This window comes from Muntiacus reevesi, chromosome 15, assembly GCF_963930625.1.
Source record: "Muntiacus reevesi chromosome 15, mMunRee1.1, whole genome shotgun sequence".
NCBI classification, from domain to species: domain Eukaryota; kingdom Metazoa; phylum Chordata; class Mammalia; order Artiodactyla; family Cervidae; genus Muntiacus; species Muntiacus reevesi.
Genome location: NC_089263.1, coordinates 57,194,721 through 57,216,439, shown reverse-complemented (window position 1 = coordinate 57,216,439; position 21,719 = coordinate 57,194,721). Strand labels below are relative to the sequence as shown.

General features: G+C 47.9%; 1 protein-coding gene across 1 annotated transcript in view; it reads right to left on the bottom strand.

The window, feature by feature from the left end:
• C15H14orf132 (chromosome 15 C14orf132 homolog) overlaps nucleotides 1-20,971 on the bottom strand; it is a 62,210-nt gene extending 41,239 nt beyond the window's left edge. Inside the window, exons 1-2 of the mRNA XM_065906080.1 lie at nucleotides 20,954-20,971; nucleotides 10,162-10,530 (exon numbers count right to left, since the gene is read on the bottom strand). Of these exons, the coding sequence (XP_065762152.1) occupies nucleotides 10,162-10,530; nucleotides 20,954-20,971 (387 nt within the window). The remainder of the gene's footprint in view (nucleotides 1-10,161; nucleotides 10,531-20,953) is intronic.
• Nucleotides 20,972-21,719: the final 748 nt, after the last annotated feature.

Below are 21,719 nucleotides of genomic sequence, written 5' to 3'. Positions count from 1 at the left end.
CTGCAAAACTGTAGCACTATATGCTCTCCTGAGGCAAGTCTAATTAGAATAATAAAATATTTAAATCTTTTAAATGAGAATTCAAAGCACACGAAGACAAGCCCTTTGGTTAAAAACATCTGAGATAATAGACAATTTGTATTTTAATGATAATTCTTGCTCAAAGAAAAAGGAACAGTCACTGGCTGGGGAAAACATTTTCTAAGCATCAGACTGCCAGACTCCCTAGAATTCTCTGGGCAGTGTGGTGTCTCCTCTGGGGAGGGGAAACTTCTGCTGGCTTCCTGGAGATCTTTCAGAATGCTCCCCACAGGCCTTTGAGTACAGCTACGACCATTTCAAGAGATAACAGACTCATCTCTTCAGCTTGACCAGAAACCTTTTGTGGTTTTTTTTTCCCCTACTGTGAAAAATGATTAAAATACAACTAACTGTGAGCATCTCCAGGTCCCGGGGGAGGCAGGGTGGGAGAAGAGGCGCTGGCAGTGGATATATTAGCATCCCAGCTATGATTAGACCATGCGTCTGTCATCTAGAAAGACCCACCCAAATGGAAGATCCATCCAGATGTGACTGTGTCTTCCCACCAGCAAGGCCAAGCTTCTAAGAGCTGGGCTACGGAGGGAGACAGCGGTGGGGAGGCCCAAGCTCCTTAAACCCAGGAAGCCCCCTCAAGTCTCCCCAGCAGGCAGTGACCCTCCCTTCCTAGGTTTCACAGCCCTTTTCCCTCCATAATGCAAAAAAACCTGACTGTCATTTGCAGCAACATGGACGGACCTAGAGATTGTCTCACTGAGTGAAATAAGTTAGAGAAAGAAAAACACTGGATGAGGTCTCTTATATGTAGATCCAAAAAAATGATACAGATGAACTTACAAAACAGAGAGAGACTCACAGACTTAGAGAACAAACCTATGGTTGGCTGGGGGAAGGATGGGGGTAAGTTATTGTTAGGAAGTTTGGAAAGCTCATGCACACACTGCTATGTTTAAAATGGATAGCCAAAATGGACCTACTGTATAGCACACGGAACTCTGCTCAATGTTATGGGGCAGCCTAGATGGGAGGGGGTTTAGGGGAGAATGGATACATGTACATGTAGCGCTGAGTTCTTTCACCGTTCACCTGAAATTAGCATAGCATTGTTAGTCGGCTATACCCCAATGCAAAATAAAAAGTTAAACCATTAATTTTAAACATTAACATAAATATATAAAATAAAATTAGCATATAATTAATATCAAAGCAAACCAAAAAAACTTACTGTCTTTCTAGTTAGTACCTAATAAGCTGAAGGATAAGAAATTGTCACTTTGTAGGTCAAAATGGTCAAATATTAGCAATTTCATACAGTTCAGCCTGGTTAAGTTTTGGTCTAGCTCCTCAGTAATAATCTACTTCTCTCCTGGGCTTGGAAATGTACAAGGTGTTGCCAAGCTCTACGCACACCTGTCTAGGCTAGAGATCCTTATTGTACTGGCAGCCCCAGGAGAAATCCAGTCCACAGACCTATTCTGTTTGGTCCAGGTGTAGCCTGCCTCCAAAGATGTCTGCCATCCATCCTTCCCTCCCCAGGTGCGCGTGCTGCGTCCCGCATGAGAGGTGGACTCTGATTCTCCTGTCCTTCAATCTGGGCTGCGCTCGGGATTTTCTTGACCAAATGAATGTGCAGTTTGTGACATTCTGGGACTTCCCAATCTGGATCATAAGAAACTTCACAGGGTCCCCCTGGGAATGCTGATTGGAGAGGGAAGGCAGCACCAGGCAATGACCCCGAGACCATCATGTGGGGAGGGGGGGAGCCCCACTTGCCTAAAGAAACATTTGCAGGATGAAAGTCCAAGCAGAGAGAAGGGTCAGGCTGCACAAAGGTGTTAGACACACAAGGGAAGCTGTGATGCACGTCTAGACTTCAGCCCCGCGGCCCCAGCTGACACAAACTGCCCAGCCCACTTCTTCCTGAATTCTGGTCCCACGAAAGAAATGACTGCTTTAAGCCACTAACTAGATGAAACGATACTGAAGTGAAAGTCGCTCAGTCGGGTCGGACTCGTTGACTGAGTCGGACCCACTGACTATAGAGTCCACAGAATTCTCCAGGCCAGAATACTGGAGTGGGTGGCCTTTCCCTTCTTCGGGGGATCTTCCCACCACAGGGATCGAACCCAGGGCTCCCACATTGCAGGCGGATTCTTCACCAGCTGAGCCACCGGGGAAAGCAATAAGTAATTAAAGCAGCTCACTTCGTGGTTGCTCGGTTGAGCCGGGGGATTAGGCCTGATGTAAACACACTACCATGTGTAAAACAGACAGCGAGTGGGAACCTGCTGCCCAGCTAGCAGTGCCAGTCTGCAGCCTGTTAGGACCCGGGCTGTACGGCAGGAGGTGAACGGCGGGTGAGCGAGCGAACCTTCACACCTTCATCCGCTGCTCCCCACCGCCGGCAGCAGCCCCCACGCCACCCCATCCATGGACACACGGTCTTCCACGAAGCCAGTCCCCGGTGCTGTTGTGTACAGCGCAGGGAATTCAGCTCGGTGCTCTGTGATGACCCGCAGGGCGGCGAGGGGAGGTGAGGAGGGGATATATGTACACACGTAGCCGACTCACTTCATTGTATAGCAGAAACTAACACAGCGTGCTAGAGCAATTGTATTCCAATTAAAAAAAAATAAAGATTCTCATTAGCTGTCAACATTGGAAAATCCAGACTGCTTGGAAGCATCGGAGTGTTCGGTTTCCTTAAAACACCCACAAGCGCCTGCAGCCCCCGCCTGTGTCTGCCCGGCATGTGCTCGCTCCTGGAGCTCAGGGCCGCTGCCCGAGTGCCCTCCAGGCCAGGCCCCCGCGCCCCGGGCCACCGCAGTCCCCTCCCCATCGTGCTCCACTCCATGAGTCCACCTACCTGGCCCCAGTGCCCCCTCCCTGCCCCCGGCTTCATCTCCACTACCCCCCGACCTGCCGCTCGGCTCAAACAAATAACTGCTCGCACCCGTCATGCCCAACAAGAGACACCATTCAAGTCCCATCCATGTCATGTCATTGCCCCAGCCTGGAGGGTCTTCACTCCTTTGTCTATATAACCCGCTATACCTCCTTCAAACTCAGCTCAATTCGGACCTCCGGAAGCCTCCCTGAACCCCTAAGCTGGGGGAGGTGCCTCTTCTGGGGTACAGGGCAACTGCATTTACTCCAGCCGGTCACATTATCATACGGCAGGGCCTGTGGCCCTCTGCCCCTCGGCGCTCCAGAGAGGGAGGACCTGGCACTCGGGAGATGTTTGCTGAATGACTAGGTGAACAGTTCCACAAGGAAGGCCATTTTGCACCCATTTCACAGGGGAGAAAACTGAGGCTTAGAGAAGTGATCTGTCCACTGTCTCTCAAAGACCAGTGGCCACTAACACAGGAACCAAGATCTCACTCTTTAGGGATCTTAAGACCCTATTTTAGGGCTTCCCTGGTGGCACAGAGGATACAAATCCTTCTGTCAATGCAGGGGACATGGACTTGATCCCTGGTCCGGGAAGATCCCACATGCCGGGGAGCAACTCAGACCACGGGCCACAACTACTGAGCCCATGCTCCAGAGTCTGCAGGCCACAACCACTGAGGCCCATGCGCCTAGAGCCTTCTCAACAAGAGGAGCCACCACAATGAGAAGCCCGGGCACCACAAGGGAGAGTAGCCCTGCTCATCGCAACTAGAGAAAGCCCATGCAGCAATAAAGACCCAGTGCAACCAAAAAATAATAAAATAAATAAATTTTTAAAAAATATGCTATTATAGGTTAAATTATGCCTCCCTCAAAGATATAGTGAAGTCCTAACTCCCAGGACCTGTGAATTTGAACTTACTTGAAACCTAGACAGCATATTAAAAAGCAGAGACGTTACTTTGTCCACAAAGGTCCATCTAGTCAAGGGTGTGGTTTTTCCAGTGGTCATGTATGGATGTGAGAGGTGGACTATAAAGAAAGCTGAGCACCGAAGAATTGATGCTTTTGAACTGTGGTGTTGGAGAAGACTCTTGAGAGTCCCTTGAACTGCAAGGAGATCCAACCAGTCTATCCTAAAGGAGATCAGTCCTGGGTGTTCATTGGAAGGACTGATACTGAAGCTGAAATTCCAATACTTGGGCCACCTGCTGCGAACAGCTGACTCATTGGAAAAGACCCTGATGCTGGGACGGATTGGGGGCAGGAGGAGAAGGGGACGACAGAGGATGAGATGGTTGGATGGCATCACTGACTCAATGGACATGAGTTTGGGTAAACTCCGGGAGCTGGTGATGGACAGGTAGGCCTGGTGTGCTGCAGTCCGTGGGGTCACAAAGAGTCAGTGTCTGACTGAGCTACTGAACTGAAAATAAGATCTATGCAGATGCTACCAAGTGAAGGTGACATTAGAAGGGTGGGCCCTAGTCCAATATGACTGCTGTGCTGAGAAGAGGAAGAGAAGAGATGCAGGGGCATGCGGAGAGGGCCAGGTGACCACGGAGGTAGAGACCAGAGTGTGGCTGCCAGCCATGGACACAGTGATTGCAGACCACACCACGAAGCTAAGAGACAGGCTTGGGATTGTCATCCCCGGAGCCTTCGAAGGGAACACAGCCCCGTCGACACCTTGACTTTGGACTTGAAGCCTCCAGAACTGGGAGAATTTACATTTCTGTTGTTTTAAGTCACCCGGATTGTGGTCATTTGTTACAGCAGCCCAGATTTAGGAACTTGTTTCAAAATGTACATGATCATGATACTTCATGTCCCTTGGAGGCTTGATGATTCCCTGAAGCTGATCCATGGAGGGTCCTGGTTCCCCCTTGTCCCCCAGCATCTGGGCTGCTCTGGGACAGCAAGGACAGGCCTGTGGTCAGCAGATGAGGCTCCCCTCCTGGCTCCTCTGCCTGTCAGCCGAACCATTCCATCTCTCCATTTCCTCCCTGTCTGTGCCCTGAGAATAAAAACAGGACCCATTCTGGCTCCAAGTTTCCCACTTGCGGCAGGTGTGATCTGGAAGAAGGGAGAACCTCGATTTTCTTTTTTCTTCTTTTAAATTTTATTTACAATACTGTATTAGTTTCTGCTGTATAGCAGAATGATTGGCATATAGATAGATAGACAGACAGACAGACAGATATCCTTTTTCATATTCTTTTCCATTAAGGTTTGTAACAGCGTATTGAACATACTTCCCAGGGCTATAACAGTAGGACCTCATTGTTAACCCATCCTCTGCACAATAGTTTGCATCTGCCAAACCCAAATAAGGATCTCTATTTTGGAACAAGTTCCCATTATTCTGGGCCTCAACATTTGAATTTGCTGAATTGATATTGGAGTGATTTCCAGGGACAACATGGCTTTATATGACCTAACAGGGACCAGAGAGCCAAAGACTTGCTCCATCCAGAGAAGTGGGAGGGGAACAGCCCTACAGTGTGGGTTTCAGGTCCAGGCCTCAACCTTGATCGCACACTGGGATCACCTAGGGGATGAAAATAAAATATTGATGCTGGCTCCCAGCTCCAGACTCAGAAGGGAGTGTCTAGGGTGGGACCTGGGCAGCCGGACTCTTGAAAGTTTCCAGGTGATTCAAATGGTGGCAACATTTGGGAACTCCTGGGTTTAGACTCATCACTGTAGGGACAAGAGAAGACAAAAATAAGAGCGAGCTCTTCTGCCCTGAAAGTGAAGTGAAAGTCAGTCACTCAGTCGTATCCGACTCTTTGTGACCCCACGGACTGCAGCCCACCAGGCTCCTCTGTCCATGGGATTCTCAGGCAAGAATTCTGGAGTGGGTTGCCATTTCCTTCCCCATCTTGTGTTCTAGGCCTGTTTTTTCTATAGGGGTTCACAACCTAGAAACATGTGAACAGGGCTCCTTGTACCTCGAGTTCATTCCATGTGTTGGCCCAGCACACAGTAGGTCCCTTAAATGTTCCTTCCCTTTCCTCAGTCTGGCTGTCTCAGGATCTCCACATTTCATGCACAATGGAAGCTCATGGACTTACCCCCAAGCAAGCGCTCCAAGAGTCCCAGGTAGAAGCTGCAGGTTTCTTACAAGCTAATCTCAGAATGTCACTCACACTACTTGTCTTGGTCAGAAAAGTCACTAAGCCAGGCTCAGATCAAGGGGAGGGGAATCAGATCTCCCACCTCCTAATGGGGAGCCAGCAGGCACCTTCAGGAAGTAGGGAAGGAATGGTTGGGGCCATTTTTGGAGACAGGCTACCCCAATGACAACACAGGGCTTTGAGGATAGGTCCTCAAGATCTGTGCTTCTCCCCTCCTCCCGGCTCCCAGGGGTCTGGGGAGCCTTGCTCTTCTGGCCATCTCTGGCCATAGAAAAACATATACACCTGTTCACTGTTCAACCTTCTAGAATCTCCAGGGACCCAGGGACTGTGTAGAGAGGGGCTGAGGTGTTTTCAGGGTTGGGGAAAAGGACAGCAGAGTGCCTCCAAGGCTCAGGAGTGAGCTGAGTCTTTACATCTTCAGCACCCACAGCATGTTCTAAACCCAGACCCACAGCCCCGTGTACATGCACCAGGGAGGGTGCATCCGCATAAGAGGATCTGCTGGATAACTGATGTCCACTCTTGTACACCCAAGAACAGTGTCTTTTTGATGCTTAACTTTTGAGAGGAGTGTCTATCTAAAATGGCATGTATTCTCCAGATATTTTTTAAGCCACAGAGAGAAGTCATACTTCACAACTTGGTGAAGGGACAGAGACTTGGGGTTTGGAGTCACAAGGATGTGGTTTCTTTTGCTCCATCAGTGAATCAAACAGGTGTGCAGTTTCTACTCCATGCATCCTCCAGCTTCTGGGCTCTGCTGAGGCTGAGGTCTTCCCACGGCGCTGCTTCAGTTAGAAACCGTTCGCGCTCAGTCACCTACAGTGAGTCCCACTGTCTCCTGCTTCATTGTGAACTTCTCATCCCAGGCAGTGAGTACCTTCTACCACCAGGTCCTGGCCTCTCTCTCCCAATTCTACAGTGTCCCCTACCCTCCAGCTTCCTGGAGGATTCTGTGAATACATTCCGGCTTTCCTACCTCCATGCCTCTCTGCTTTTTTTTTTGGTCACACCGCAAGGCTTTCAGGATCTTAGCTCCCTGACCAGGGATTGAACCCTGGCCCATGGCAGTGAAAGTGCCAGCTTCTAACCACTGGACCACCAGGGAAGTTCCGTGCCTCTCTGTTTAAAATACCTTTCTTCCCAGGTCCATCAGGGGGAATCTGCCTCTAGTTCTCATCCACCAGAACCTCCATCCTCAAGAACTGATGAGCAGGTGTTCGGGCAGGGGCATGTGATACCTCAAATTCACTGTCTTTTCCTCTGATTGTCTTTTCCAGTACACACATCTTGTTTTATCACAGATGCTTATGGAGGGTCTACTATATATGCCAGGCATTTTGGTCACCCTTTCTAGGAATGACCTGGTCTGTCATCTCCACTCTTCTCCAAGGGTCCAGAAACAAAATGTACATCCTATCCAACTGTCCCCCAGCATCCCTGTCCCAGTGCCGGACACAGAGCTTGGCATAAGGCCGGCACTCAGCATTAGCCGAACAAGTGGATGGAAGCATTCACGTGTCTCTGTCCAACTGCCCCCTGCCGCTGTGTGGGGACAGCAGCTTGGTCACACACACCTGCTGGTCACTGCACACCCATAGTTTGTGCTAAGCTCGCACTGTGGCCAAGCATAAGTGCTGCAGTTGTTGTTTAGTCGCTAAGTAATGTCCAACTCTTTTGAGACCCCATGGACTATAGCTTGCCAGGCTTCCTCTGTCCATGGGGTTTTCCAGGCAAGAATACTGAAGCAGGTGGCCATGCCCTTCTCGAGGGGATCTTCCCGACCCAGGGATCGAGCCTGTGTCTCTTATGCTTCCTGCATTGGCAGGTGAGTTCTTTACCACTGAGCTACCTGGGATGCTTGGAGAAGAGATGAGCCATCTTTAAATATGTCCACCTGGTCCCTTATTTTGTGTCTTTCTCAGGGGGAAGCAATAAGGTGGAAAACCTAGCAGCTTTGCAAATCCTCAGAGCCAGGTTTGAAACCCATGTTCCTCCTTGCTAATAATGTGTCCTGGGTTACTGCTAACCCAATGAAACTGTTTTTTAAATGTTTTTTTAAATGAAATTGCTTCATTTCACTTAAGTGTGGTATCCTGATCTGTAAAATGGGGATAATAATACCAACGTCACAGACTTGTCAGACGTGTTAGAATTACTATAATCAAGTATGCAAGTGTCCATGTCTGGCACAGAGCAGGTCTCAGTAAATGTCTTTCCACATTTGATGGCACTTCATGTTTCTGTCCTTGCAGCTAGCCCAGGACTGAGCATGTAATCAATGCCCAAACATCTGTCCACAGAAATAAACTGACCACATTAAACATGAATTGTAAACAAAAAAGAAAAAACAGAGCTCAACCTCTGAGCAGTCTCTGCCTATGGGTGTTGAAAAGCCCTAGTTTATTTTGTCAAGTTACCATAGCAACTCCTGAAGCTTCAGCCAGTCCTAGGGTTAGCGGTAATCAATTTATCCTGTAACCATGGCAACGTCAGCTGTTTGGTGGGCTCTAGAGGGGATCAGTGGGTAAAGAATCTGCCTGCAGTGTAGGAGACTTGTGTTCAATCCCAGGTTTGATCCCGGGGTCGGGAAGATCCCCTAGAGGAGGAAATGGCGACCCACTCCAGTATTCTTGCCTGGAAAATCCCATGGACAGAGGAGCCTGGCAGGCTACAGTCCATGAGGTCGCGAGAGTCGAACACCACTTAGCAAACCACCAGAGGGGGAAGGCAGGGGAAGACATTGTGTGAGCCCCTCTCCTCTGTAGAAATAAACTTGGTGACGTCTCCTCAGTCACCACAGAGCTACCATCACCACTGCCTAAAATGATGTCCATGAGACAGTATTTCTAAACATGCGTTTAGAAATAAGAGATAGAAAATTAGGCAAAAAAAGACCAGCATGGCTCATGAAAGCAATTAGCATTATGGAAAACCTATAAAGAGGCTGCCAAGAGCTGGAATCTGGGTTCCCTTAAGCCAACTTGGGGAATTCTGCACCCATTCTCGCCTGCACTGGGGACTCACTGTCCCCATGGCCTAGACTGTGCGGTTACTTTTTAAAGAGGCCTCCACCAGGGCCAAGTTTGGGGGGATAGAGAGGTATCCTCTGAAACGCCATTCCCTGGAAGAGTACACAGCAGTCCGCGGGGCTCCTGCCACACACCCAGGGGACAGAGGGGATCTGGGGGTCCTTCCTGCCACTGGACTCTCAACGTAACCATCCTGGCAGGAGGTGCAAGGTCTGAACTCGTGGGGACTTACTCCCCCAACCCAAAAGCGGTGAACCTTCCCGAGAGCCAGACTGCATCGCTGAAAGGCCAGAGACAGCTCTGGAAAGCAGGCGTTTGCCTTTGTTCTGGATCCAGAGTTAGGACACCAAACGACAAGATCACTCCACGACCAGGGCTCCGGGGAATTCTCCTGGAGCAAAACCAAGCGATGAGAGGTCATCTGTTTTGTCTGCCACTGGGAACCTGTTCCGTGCCGAGGGAAGAACAATCGCTACAGACTCAGCACGAAGCAAAACAAGGACAGAGCCGCTGCTGCGCTCTGAGCTCCGGCGCCTGGCGGGTCACACAGCGGGTCTCGCCGCCTTCCTCGGGTCTGCGGTCTCCATCAAAGGCGAGAAAAGTGAGGTGGGAGGCGCCGGCAGACAGAGCAAGTGGCAGATTAGCCGGCGCCTCGGAAAGAAACAGAATGGGGAAAAGCCAGGTTGCCTGCCCAACCCGGGCTCGCACGGATCTGGGGCTGCCTCGCCTTGACGGGCTCTGGGGCAACGGAAGGGGGACCCCGCAGGTGGGGGATGGGCCGGGAGGGGACCACTCCCCAGACCCCGAGCTCAGGTCGACCCGGGGAGCTCAGACCGGCCCCACCCCCGGGAGCCGCGCTCGCCGCCCCAGACGCGCGCACCAGGTGGCGATGCCAGCTCCGGACAAAGGACCGGGACTCGGATCGCCGGCGGGCGCCACCTCCTGGCCTTACCCCTCCCGGCGCGCCCAGCCCCGGAGGGGAGGGCGAGACCGTGGCCCCGAACCTGCTCAAACTTGGCGGCCCGAGGCGCGCGTGGAAGGCGCCCCCTTACCTGGGCGGCCATAAAAGACAGATCCATGGTGTCGCGGCTGCCGCCCGCGCTCGAGTCCTCGCTGTCGCTGCCGCCGCTGTCCAGCCGCCCGCACAGCTGGCCGGAGAAGGCCACGCAGCGAGCAGGGGTTCCTGAAACCGCGCGGCACCCTCGGCAGCTGGGGGTGGCGGCCGGTACCGAGCCCGCGCGGCGACCTGCTCCGGCTCTGCGCTCTCGGCGGGCGGAGGGCGGGTGGGGGTCCTGGAGCCTGGGGGCGGGGCGGGGCTCGGACTGGGCGGGGGAACTGGACGCCCCTCCCCGTGACCGCTCCCAGCCCCGCCCCCGAGGGCGGGGCTCGGCGGAACCCCTGGCGCGCTCCCACTCGCTTCCCTGCGGGGAGGGGTGAGGAGTAGTGGGTGCAGAGATCTGCTGAGGCCCGAGGTCGCCTGTCCTGAATCCGAGTCCAGCGCCGTGGGCGCCCTGCCCCGTGCTGTGGCGCCCAGGCCCCAGGGGCGGCCAGTAGGGCTTTCATGGGTCTGGCCCGCCAGGGTCAGGGTTAACAGATTTTTGTGCCAACCCTGTGCTCACAGGCCGGTCTTCTGGGGACCCTGAAGCTGGGCAGTAGGAGGTTTAAATCCTAGCTCTGCTTTTGCCGTTTGGGCAAGGGAGTGGCTCTCTGAGCCTGGGTTTCATCGTCTGTTAAAGAAAGAAAACAGAAGCCGAGAATTTAGTGAGACCATGTATCTGGGACATAGTGTGTTCAATAAATGTGAGCTTCAACGTGGCTAATAGCAGAACGGAGACTCAGCTGTGAATGATGCCTTCTGGAATTGCAGTGTGCAGCTTGCACAACTGATAGCTTACGGCTCTCTCTATCTTTCCTTACCTTCAACAATATTCCAAAGTGAGCAGATGCCGTAGCTCCGATGAGGACGATGGCAGAGGTGCCAGAAGGGGCTAATCTCCCGTGTGAGCATGTCTGTGTGATACCCTGACCTGGAGGCTGGACCACAGATAAGCAGGTGGGAGTTTTGTCCTTCTCAAAGGGCTCCCTGGCAAGGAATAGGCTGTGTGTTACCCGTGCTGCCACCTGTGCTGAGTCCTTGCTGCTGGGGCTGCTTCTGGTCCAGCTGCCTGCACAGCTGGCCAGGAGAAGGTCATGCAAGGAGCAAGCCTCCCCTCCTACCCCCCCAGCACCTACCTCCCCCCCCAACCCCCAAACCCCCCCACTCCCAGTGGCAGCAGAACAGACCACAGCTTAGCAAGGGGATGGAACCAGGACCTTACTGACAATGCTCAGTAGTAGAAGTGTTAGTCACTCAGTCGTGTCCGACTCTTTGCGACCCCATGAACTGTAGCCCACCAGGCTCCTCTGTCCATGGGATTCTCCAGGCAAGAATACTGGAGTGGATTGCCATTCCCTTCTCCAGAGGCTCTTTCAGACCCAGGGATCAAACCTGGGTCTTCTTCATTGCAGGCAGATTCTTAACCATCTGAGCCACAGGGAGGATCCACTGACAATGTTTATGTGCCATCAAAATTCACTCTAATCCCCAATCTGATAGTATTTGGAGGTGAGGGAGAAGTAATGAGGTCGCTTGGTCATGAGGGTGGAGCTCTCATAATGGGATTATAAGAAGAGACCCTTATAAGAAGAGACCCCAGAACAGTTCTTCGTTTTAATTGAGTTTATTAATATTTAACTTTAGAGTTGACCCTTGTGGAAGAAATGCCTTCCTAACTTGAAGCCATAGAGATACTCTAGTTTTTAATTTTGTGTTTTCATATTTCAGCCCTTTTCTTACTGATTAGTTTTTGGTCTGGGTTAAGGCAGCAATTTCACCTTTCCCATATTAATAATCTGTTACCCCATCCCTTTTAGGAACCAGTCCAAACTGTTTCGATTGGTGATGATCAGTGACACCGAGTTTGGCAAGTTTCCGTCCAGGTGTGGGCGTGTTTATGGGTTGTCTGTTCTAGTTCTTTTGTTGTTGTTCAGTCTGACTCTTTGCAACCCCATGGACTGTATCATGCCGGGCTTCCCTGTCTATCCCTACAGTAACGCTATTCTGACCACAGTTGTCAACTTCCCTGGGCCATAGGATGCTGAGATAGCTGATTAAACATTATTCTGTATCAGATTTTGGGGCAATTACATCTTTACTATGTTGAGGTTTCCAGTCCATGGAGACATATTGTGTCTTCATTTATTTAGACCTTCTTTGATTTTTTTCACCAGTGTTGTGTAGTTTACAGCATACAAAGCCTGGATGTGTTTGTTAAATGCACGTCTAAACATTTCTTCCTTTTCCTTTCTTTTTTTAATGATTGTAAATTTTTAGGTATTGTACTTTTAATTTTATTGTTCACATGTTCATTGCTAATATATAAAGATATCATTGATTTTTTATGTTTGTCTTGTATCCTAGAGCCTAGAACTTATAAGTTATTGAAATATTTTTATGTATACATTTCCTGGGATTTTCTGTGTAGACAATTATGTCATCCGGAAATAGGAACCATTTTATTTATTCCTTTCTGATCTGTTTGTTCTTTATTTCTATGCTTTTTGCCTCATAGCCCTGACCAGACATCTAGGTTCAGTAAGAGTGCTGGGAGCAGACATTCATGTTTCCATGTTCTCATGAGGGCCCCAGGAGGCAAGCAAAGCAATGAAGAAGGCGGGGAGACCAGCATGAGGTGGTGCGAGCTGAAAAGTGGGGTTCACGATCCTGTGCCCTCACTGTCCATGATGACGGTGTACTTGTGATCAGAACAGGTCCTTGCCCCTTCATACCATGTCCTCTGACTGCCTTCTGTCTGTGGAAAACGTTAGTCAAAGAATAAATTTAATCAAGAGAAGTGAGAAATGGGAAAACAAAGGAAAACATCCAAAGGAGATTAATAATAATAATGTAGTCATTAAGCACAGTCAAGGACCTTTAGTTCTTTCTCAAGGGCTATAGATAATATTCTGAGCCAAGTCCTATGAGCTGTCCTATAGATACTAAAACTCCAGGTGGAGAAATTAACTACATGTTGACCAAACTGTACTCAGGACATGAACTGTCACAGTTCTCAGAACTGGCCTCAGAGAAATGGGGTAAAAATAGACCCTGGAACTGGTGATTAACTGTACCTAAAACAACCAAGATGATGCTGTTCAGACCACCAATGACCATTTTGAAGATGACTGTCAGAGATGACTGTGCTATTTCTGCATATAGCCCGCCCCCTACACTCTGTCTATAAGAGCTCTTAGCCCACTGGTTGCCAGGTGAGGGGAGTTGGCCTTTGGACAGATGTCTGCCACCCTCCCCCTCCCCTAGTTGCTGGCATTTGAAATAAAACTAACTTTCCTTTCCACCAGCCTGGCCTGTTTATTGGCTTTTGAGTGGTGAGCAGCCAGATCCACACACTGTTGAGGTAACACTTGGACCGGCGGCTCATCTGGAAGATGCTCTACAGGCAAAAGGTTTGTGCAGTTACCCGTAGGCGTGGCCTTGCTCAGGGGAACACAGACCTCTCCCAGGACTCAGCTCTGCAGAAAAAGAGAGATGGGACACCCTGTAGTCCACACCTACATCAAGCGTGTCTCCTCGGATGAGTCTCTCCTGCTCTCTGGGCCCTAGTCCCTTCACTTTTAACCAAAAGAGCAGGCATGGACCCACCAATCTTGCATCCATTTTATATTTTTTTATTATTTATTTTATTTATTAGCTATTATTTTTGACTGCGCCTGGTCTTTGTTGCTGCCTGTGGTCTTTCTCTCATTGCGGTGTGCAGGCTTCTCGTTGCGGTGGCTTCTCTTGTTGTGGAGCACAGGCTCTAGAACAGGGGGGCTTCAGGAGGTGTGGTGGGCAGACTCAGTAGTCGTGGTTTTCAGGCTCCAGAGCAGAGGCGCAGTAGTTGTGACACAGGGGCTTAGTTGCCTTAAGTCATGTGCAATCTTCCCAGACCAGGGATCGAATCCACGTCCCCTGCATCAGCAGGTGGATTCTTTACCAGTGGACCACCAAGGAAGCTCTCTTGTGTCCATCTTTAACACCCACCATGTCCTGGAGGTGAACAGAACTACTTAGTCACCATGTCCTTTGACGAAAGAATACATTCTTCTGTTACCACACTCATAGTGACATGGATGACCAGAGGATGGGGTGTCAGCAAAAGCCTGAACTTTTTTTTTTTTCATTTATTTTTATTAGTTGGAGGCTAATTACTTTACAATATTGTAGTGGTTTTTGCCATACATTGACATGAATCAGCCATGGATTTACATGTGTTCCCCATCCTGAACCCCCCTCCCACCTCCCTCCCCATCCCATCCCTCTGGGTCATCCCAGTGCACCAGCCCCAAGCACTTATATCATGCATCCAACCTGGACTGGCGATCTGTTTCACACTTGATAATATACATGTTTCGATGCTGTTCTCTCAGATCATCCTACCTTCGCCTTCTCCCATAGAGCCCAAAAGTCTGTTCTATACATCTGTGTCTCTTTTTCTGTCTTGCATATAGGGTTATCATTACCATCTTTCTAAATTCCATATATACGTGTTAGTATGCTGTAATGTTCTTTATCTTTCTGGCTTACTTCACTCTGTATAACGGGCTCCAGTTTCATCCATCTCATTAGAACTGATTCAAATGAATTCTTTTTAATGGCTGTGTAATATTCCATGGTGTATATGTACCACAGTTTCCTTATCCATTCATCTGCTGATGGGCATCTAGGTTGCTTCCATGTCCTGGCTTTTATAAACAGTGCTGCGATGAACATTGGGGTGCCCGGGTCTCTTTCAGATCTGGTTTCCTCAGTGTGTATGCCCAGAAGTGGGATTACTGGGTCATATGGCAATTCTATTTCCAGTTTTTTAAGGAATCTCCACACTGTTCTCCATACTGGCTGTACTAGTTTGCATTCCCACCAACAATGTAAGAGGGTTCCCTTTTCTCCACACCCTCTCCAGCATTTATTGCTTGTAGACTTTTGGATAGCAGCCATTCTGACTGGCGTGTAATGGTACCTCGTTTTGGTTTTGATTTGCATTTCTCTGATAATGAGTGATGTTGAGCATCTTTTCATGTGTTTGTTAGCCATCTGTATGTCTTCTTTGGAGAAATGTCTGTTTAGATCTTTGGCCCATCTTTTGATTGGGTCATTTATTTTTCTGGAATTGAGCTGCAGGAGTTGCTTGTATATTTTTGAGATTAATTCTTTGTCTGTTTCTTCATTTGCTGTTATTTTCTCCCATTCTGAAGGCTGTCTTTTCACCTTGCTTATAGTTTCCTTTGTTGTGCAAAAGCTTTTAAGTTTGATTAGGTCCCATTTGTTTATTTTTGCTTTTATTTCCAATATTCTGGGAGGTGGGTCATAGAGGATCCTGCTGTGATTTATGTCGGAGAGTGTTTTGCCTATGTTCTCCTCTAGGAGTTTTATAGTTTCTGGTCTTATATTTAGATCTTTAATCTATTTTGAGTTTATTTTTGTGTATGGTGTTAGAAAGTGTTCTAGTTTCATTCTTTTACAAGTGGTTGACCAGTTTTCCCAGCACCACTTGTTAAAGAGGTTGTCTTTTTTCCATTGTATATTCTTGCCTCCTTTGTCGAAGATAAGGTGTCCATAGGTTCGTGGATTTATCTCTGGCCTTTCTATTCTGTTCCATTGATCTATATTTCTGTCTTTGTGCCAGTACCATACTGTCTTGATGACTGTGGCTTTGTAGTAGAGCCTGAAGTCAGGCAGGTTGATTCCTCCAGTTCCATTCTTATTTCTCAAGATTGCTTTGGCTATTTGAGGTTTTTTGTATTTACATACAAATTGTGAGATTATTTGTTCTAGTTCTGTGAAGAATACCATTGGTAGCTTGATAGGGATTGCATTGAATCTATAGGTTGAAAAGCCTGAACTTTTAAGTCAGGCTTATAGAAGTGTTTTTAATACACTCTATTGATGTGTAACTTACATGAAAGTACCTGATTTATATACACAGGTTGATGAATCTTGATACACACCCGTGTAACCAGAACTATGATCAAGAAGCAGAACATTCCACTTCCCCCTAAAAGTTCCCTCTTGTCTCTTTGCAGTTAACCCCCAGCCCCCAACTCCAGCCTCAGGCAAACACTGATCACGTTTCCATAATTGCAGGTCAGATTTGTCTTTTCTAGATTTTTCTACAGATGGTATCTCACAGATTGTACCCTTTTCTTTGTTGGACTTCCTTCGTTAAGCGTAGTGTTTCTGAGACTCACCCATGGTGTTGCATGTATTGGTAGTTTCATTTTTTTGCTGAAACGCATCTTATGTGTGGATGTACCCCAGCTTGTTTATCCATTCTTCTTGGCTGAGCTGTGAGCTGTTATGAATAAAGCACCTGTGAACAATTGTGCGCAAGTCGTTGTATAGACATTTTGTTTTCATTTTCTTGGGTAAAGACCTGAGACTGGAACTGCTTAGTTGTATGTTTATAATTAGCTGCCAAACTGTTTTACCACGTGTTTCACACGTTTTTGTTCCCACCAATTGTGTATGAGAATTACAGTTGCTTCATATTGTCACCATCACTTGGTATTTTCTTTTCTAAAGAAATATTTATTTTTATTTCTTTATTTATTTGGCAGCACTGGGTCTTAGTTGAGACACAGAGGGTCTTCGATCTTTGTCGTGGCATGCAGGATCTTTAGCTGTGGCATGGGAACACTTAGTTGTGGCATGTGGGATCTAGTTCCCTGACCAGGGATCAAACTTTAGGCCCCCTGCATTGGGAGTCTTAGCCACTGGACCATCAGGGAAGTCATGATATTTTCATCATTTTTAACTTAAGCTGTTCTACCAGATATAAAGTGGTACTTTATTGCAGTCTAAATTTGAATTTCCTCAATAATGTTGAACCTCTCTTACTTGCTTGTTACTGGCCATTTGTATATTTTCTTTTATGAAGGGTCTATTCTAATCTCTGCTTTAAAAAATTGAATCAATTGTCTTTTTACTGTTGTCGTTGTTCAGTCACTAAGTCATGTCTGTCTCTTTGCGACCCCATGGACTGCAGTGCGCCAGGCCTCCCATCCTTCACTGTCTCTGGGAGCTTGCTCAAACTCATGTCCACTGAGTTTTTTTACTACTGAATTGTAAGAGTTCCTTATGTGTTTTGGGTACAAGTCCTATGTCAGATATATGTACTACACATGGTTTCTCCCAGCCTGTGATTTGTTAAATTTTCTTAATGCTGTTTTTCAAAGGAAAATTCTGAGTTTTGATAAAATCCACTTGGTTTTTTTTTTTTTTCTCAATTATGGTTTATACTTTTTGTGCCCTATTTAAGAAATCTTTGCCTATTTCAAGGTCATGAAGATTTTATCCATTCCCCGCCCCCTGCCCCCGCCGCCAAAGGTTTTACAGTTAAAATTTTTGTGTATAGATCTATGATCTAGTTTCTGTTTTTACGTATGGTATGAAATAAAGGTTGAGGATCTTTTTTATTTCATTCCCAAATGAATCTTCATTTGTGCCAGCACCACCAACTATCCTTTCTCTGTTGAATTACCCCAGACCAGGATTAGATTGAAGAAGACACAAAATTGAAAGTGGCATGTGCCAGCTTTGTACTTGTGGAACCTTAAGTTGGTCTCCCTAAATTTTAATTCCTAGGCAGTTTGCTGGCCTCACTCACTGATTAAGCACCTTGCAGGTAGATCTACACGTTAGAAGTAACACTCTATAACTCTCCCTGGGTGAATACATCCAGGCTTGTAATGATCCAGTGAGGACTCCCAGACTTCTGTCCTGAGCTCCAGATGGGCCCATCAACTGTCTGTTCCACAGCCTCTAAAAGTTGAAAGTTAGTCATGCAGTCGTGTCCAACTCTGCAATCCCATGAACTGTAACCTACCCAGTCCTCTATCCATAGAATTCTCCAGTCCAGAATACTGGAGTGGGTAGCCTCTTCCTTCTCCAGGGGATCTTCCCAACCCAGTGATTGAACCCAGGTCTCCCTCATTGCAGGTGGATTCTTTACCAGCTGATCTGCAAGGGAAGCCCAAGGATACTGGACTGGGTAGCCTATCCCTTTTCTAATAGATCTTCCTGACATGGGAATTGAATCAGGGTCTCCTGCACTGCAGGCGAATTCTTTACCAACTGAACTATCAGGGAAGACCCTTGGGTGGCTAATGGCATCTCAGATTTAACCTGGCCAGCATTGAACTCTGATTTCCACAGGGCTTCATCACAAGCAGGTAATGGCTCTACCCAGGTCCTCCATGTACTGTTCTGCATGTTGCACACTGCACAAGAGTGCCAAGCAGAGAGGCAGATGGGGTTAAAACCCAGTCATATTTCTCTTGTGGAATCCTGTGAGTGTGTTAGAGGCCACATCTGTCCCAAGGAAGGTGTGCCTTTGCTAATTCCCCCAAAGGCCTCCTAGTAGATGCAGGAGTTGTCCTTCAGTCCTCTCTTCCTTGCATTTCAGTCTCAACCCACCAACCCTCTTTTTCACTGTGCTCTGGCCACACAAGCCTTTTTGTATTTCTGTCTCAGCAACACACCGAGTACATTTCCTAGACATAACCTTTGCTATTCCTTCTGCTTGAAACTCTTTTTCTCCAGATCTTTCTTATGATGGTTCAGGTTTCATTTCAAAAATCCACTCTTCTGGGAAGCCTTTCCAACCTTAAGTAACTCATCCTTAAAATAAAAACAGCTCTTTTCCCTTATAGCATCTCTCCCTTTTTGAATGCATTCATTTGCATTATTTCATGGCAAATAGATGGAGAAAAAGTGGAAACAGTGATAGATTTTATTTTCTTGGGCCCCAAAATCACTGCAGATGGTGACTGCAGTCACAAAATTAAAAAATTTTCTTCTCCTTGGAAGAAAAGTTATGACAAACCTAGACAGCATATTAAAAAGCAGAGACATCACTTTGCTAGCAAAGGTCCGTATAGTTAAAGCTATGGTTTTTCCAGTAGTCATGTACAGATGTGAAAGTTGAACCTTAAAGAAGGCTGAGCACTGACAAATTGATGATTTCAAACTGTGGTGTTGAAGAAGACTCTTGAGAGCCCCTTGGATAGCAAGGAGATCAAACCAGTCCAACCGAAAGGAAATCAGTCCTGAATATTCATTGGAAGGACTGATGCTGAAGCAGAGGCTCCAATACTTTGGCCACCTCATGCGAAGAGCTGACTTACTGGAAAAGACTCTGATGCTGGGAAAGATTGAAGGCAGGAGGAGAAGGGGATGACAGAGGATGAGATGGTTGGATGGCATCAGCAACTCAGTGGACATGAGCCTGAGCAAGCTTCAGAAGATGGTGCAGGACAGGGGAGCCTGGCGTGCTGCAGTCCATGTTGCAGAGAGTTGGACACGACTTAGAAGCTGAACAACAACTTGCTTAGAGAGGCAGTCTACCTTGGGCTCTGAGAGTCCTGAGCCTCAGGCCACCTGCCTGCTCTTGGTCCTGGAAGCCTGGCATGGGAATAAGGCTGGGGGATGAGTCTTTGTACAGAACACTTAGAGGATTTGGGCTCCAGGGATAGTCTCCTGACTGCTGTTCTGCCAAGTACTGAATGCATCATTCATGAGCACAGAGAACTTGGGATCCCGTGGGGGAGGAACATTCCGTTCCTTAAAAGACTCTCAACTTGAAGGCCACAGCAGGGAAACTGACTCTGTCATTTTGCTTCATCTGGGACCCAGATGGAGCGGGAGGGGGCCAGGAGACCCTGGAGCAGATGCTGTTTTTCCTGGGAGACCTTTACAAACGACTGAAGAATTCATGAGCTTCTCACTAAGCCACCTGATAAATTATTTACAGCGCATCACAGGGGTGAAGATGGCCCAGGACCCACCTCTTTATTTATTTTTATTATTTAAAAAATGTTTATTAGAGTATCGATGCTTTACAATGTTATGCTAGTTTCTGCTGTCCTACAAAGTGATTGGGCTACACGTTTACATGTATCTCTTCTTTTCTTGGATTTCCTTCCCATCTAATTCACCACGGAGCACTGAGTTGAGTTCCCTGTGCTATACAGTAGGTTCTCATTAGTTCCCTGTTTTATGTGTGTGGGTGTTAAGTTACTTCAGTCGTGTCCCGCTCTTTATGACCCTATAGAATGTAGCCTGCCAGGCTCCTGTGCCCATGGGATTCTCCAGGCAAGAGGACTGGAGTGGGTTGCCTCGCCCTCCCCCAGGGGATCTTCCCGACCCAGGGGTTGAAACCATGTCTCTTGAGTCTCCTGCATTAGCAGGCAGGTTCTTTACCACCTCAGGCACCGCCTGAGGCTGCCAGCATAGTCACTAGCGACTAAGTCATTACGTGGTGTCCGACTCTTGCGACCCCGTGGACTGTGGCCGGCCAGGTTCCTCTGAGCCAGAATCTTTTCCTCTCTAAAAGTGGGGTGCTGATTGAGATCATGGAGGGGGTGCCTCGCACCGAACCTGCAGACCGTAGGTGTGCTGTCCTCGGAAGGAGGGAAGAAAAGTTAGTTCAAGTCCATGGGGAGAGGGGAGAGTGTTGGTTTGGTACAGAGATGGTGCGTTTCCTTATGTTTATTCTAGTTAAACACATGTTCTGCTAGAACAAGTACTCCAGGGGATGAAGAGGAGGAGAGAGAGGAAGAATGGTTTCTTACTTATCCACAAAATGCACCAGCACCTAGCAATTGACTGGCTTAAACAAAGTGCTTTGGGAATGTTTCCCAGATGAACAAACTAATGCGCTAATAAGCACTTATGGTTGAATAAATGAACGGATGAAATTTAGGAGAAGGAGGTAGGAAATAAAATGTCTCCCCATATCCCCTCACCTGCTTTCCTTTGCCCATGCACATATGTCAGGGCCGATATATAAAATGAGTGATGGCCAGAGACTAGATACTAGAAGCTCAGCTGCCAGGGGCTCCTACGGCATGGCAAGAAAACCTGGAGCGGGATTCCTGGGCCATTGCCACTCCACAGAGAGCTAGAGGCCCACTAGCAACACTCTCCTAGCGTCACTTCTGGTTTTATTTTTTGTTTTGTTTCGTTGGGGGGTTTTTTGGCCCTTCCTTGCAGCTTGCAGATTTTTTGTTCCCGATCAGAGATTGAACCAGGGGTCGCAGCTGTGAAAGTGCCAAGTCCTAACCCCTGGACAGCCAGGGAATTCCCCCAGCATCACATCTTAATACAAAAGCAGAGAGACCTTCCTACATTCGGTCACTCACTCTCAAACAATTCCTAAGTTCCTACCAAGAGCCAGGTCTAGGCAAGGCTCCCTGGAGGGGTGAACGACAGCCTCACTGGGTCATAGTTCCACGGGAGGAAAATGTACCAAGTCCGTAAATGGAGTCAAGACCATCACCCAGTGGAACACAGTACAGACTTGCACTATATAATATGGTAGCTACTGACCACGTGTGGCTACTAAACATTTAAAATATGGCCAATATGAACTGAGCTATAAGTATAAAATACAGGATTTGGGGGACTTAGTATCTAAAAAAGTAATGATCTTTATATTGATTACATGTTGAAATGACAATATTGTGGCTGTTTTATGCTATACTGGGGCTTCTCAGGTGGCGCTAATGGTGA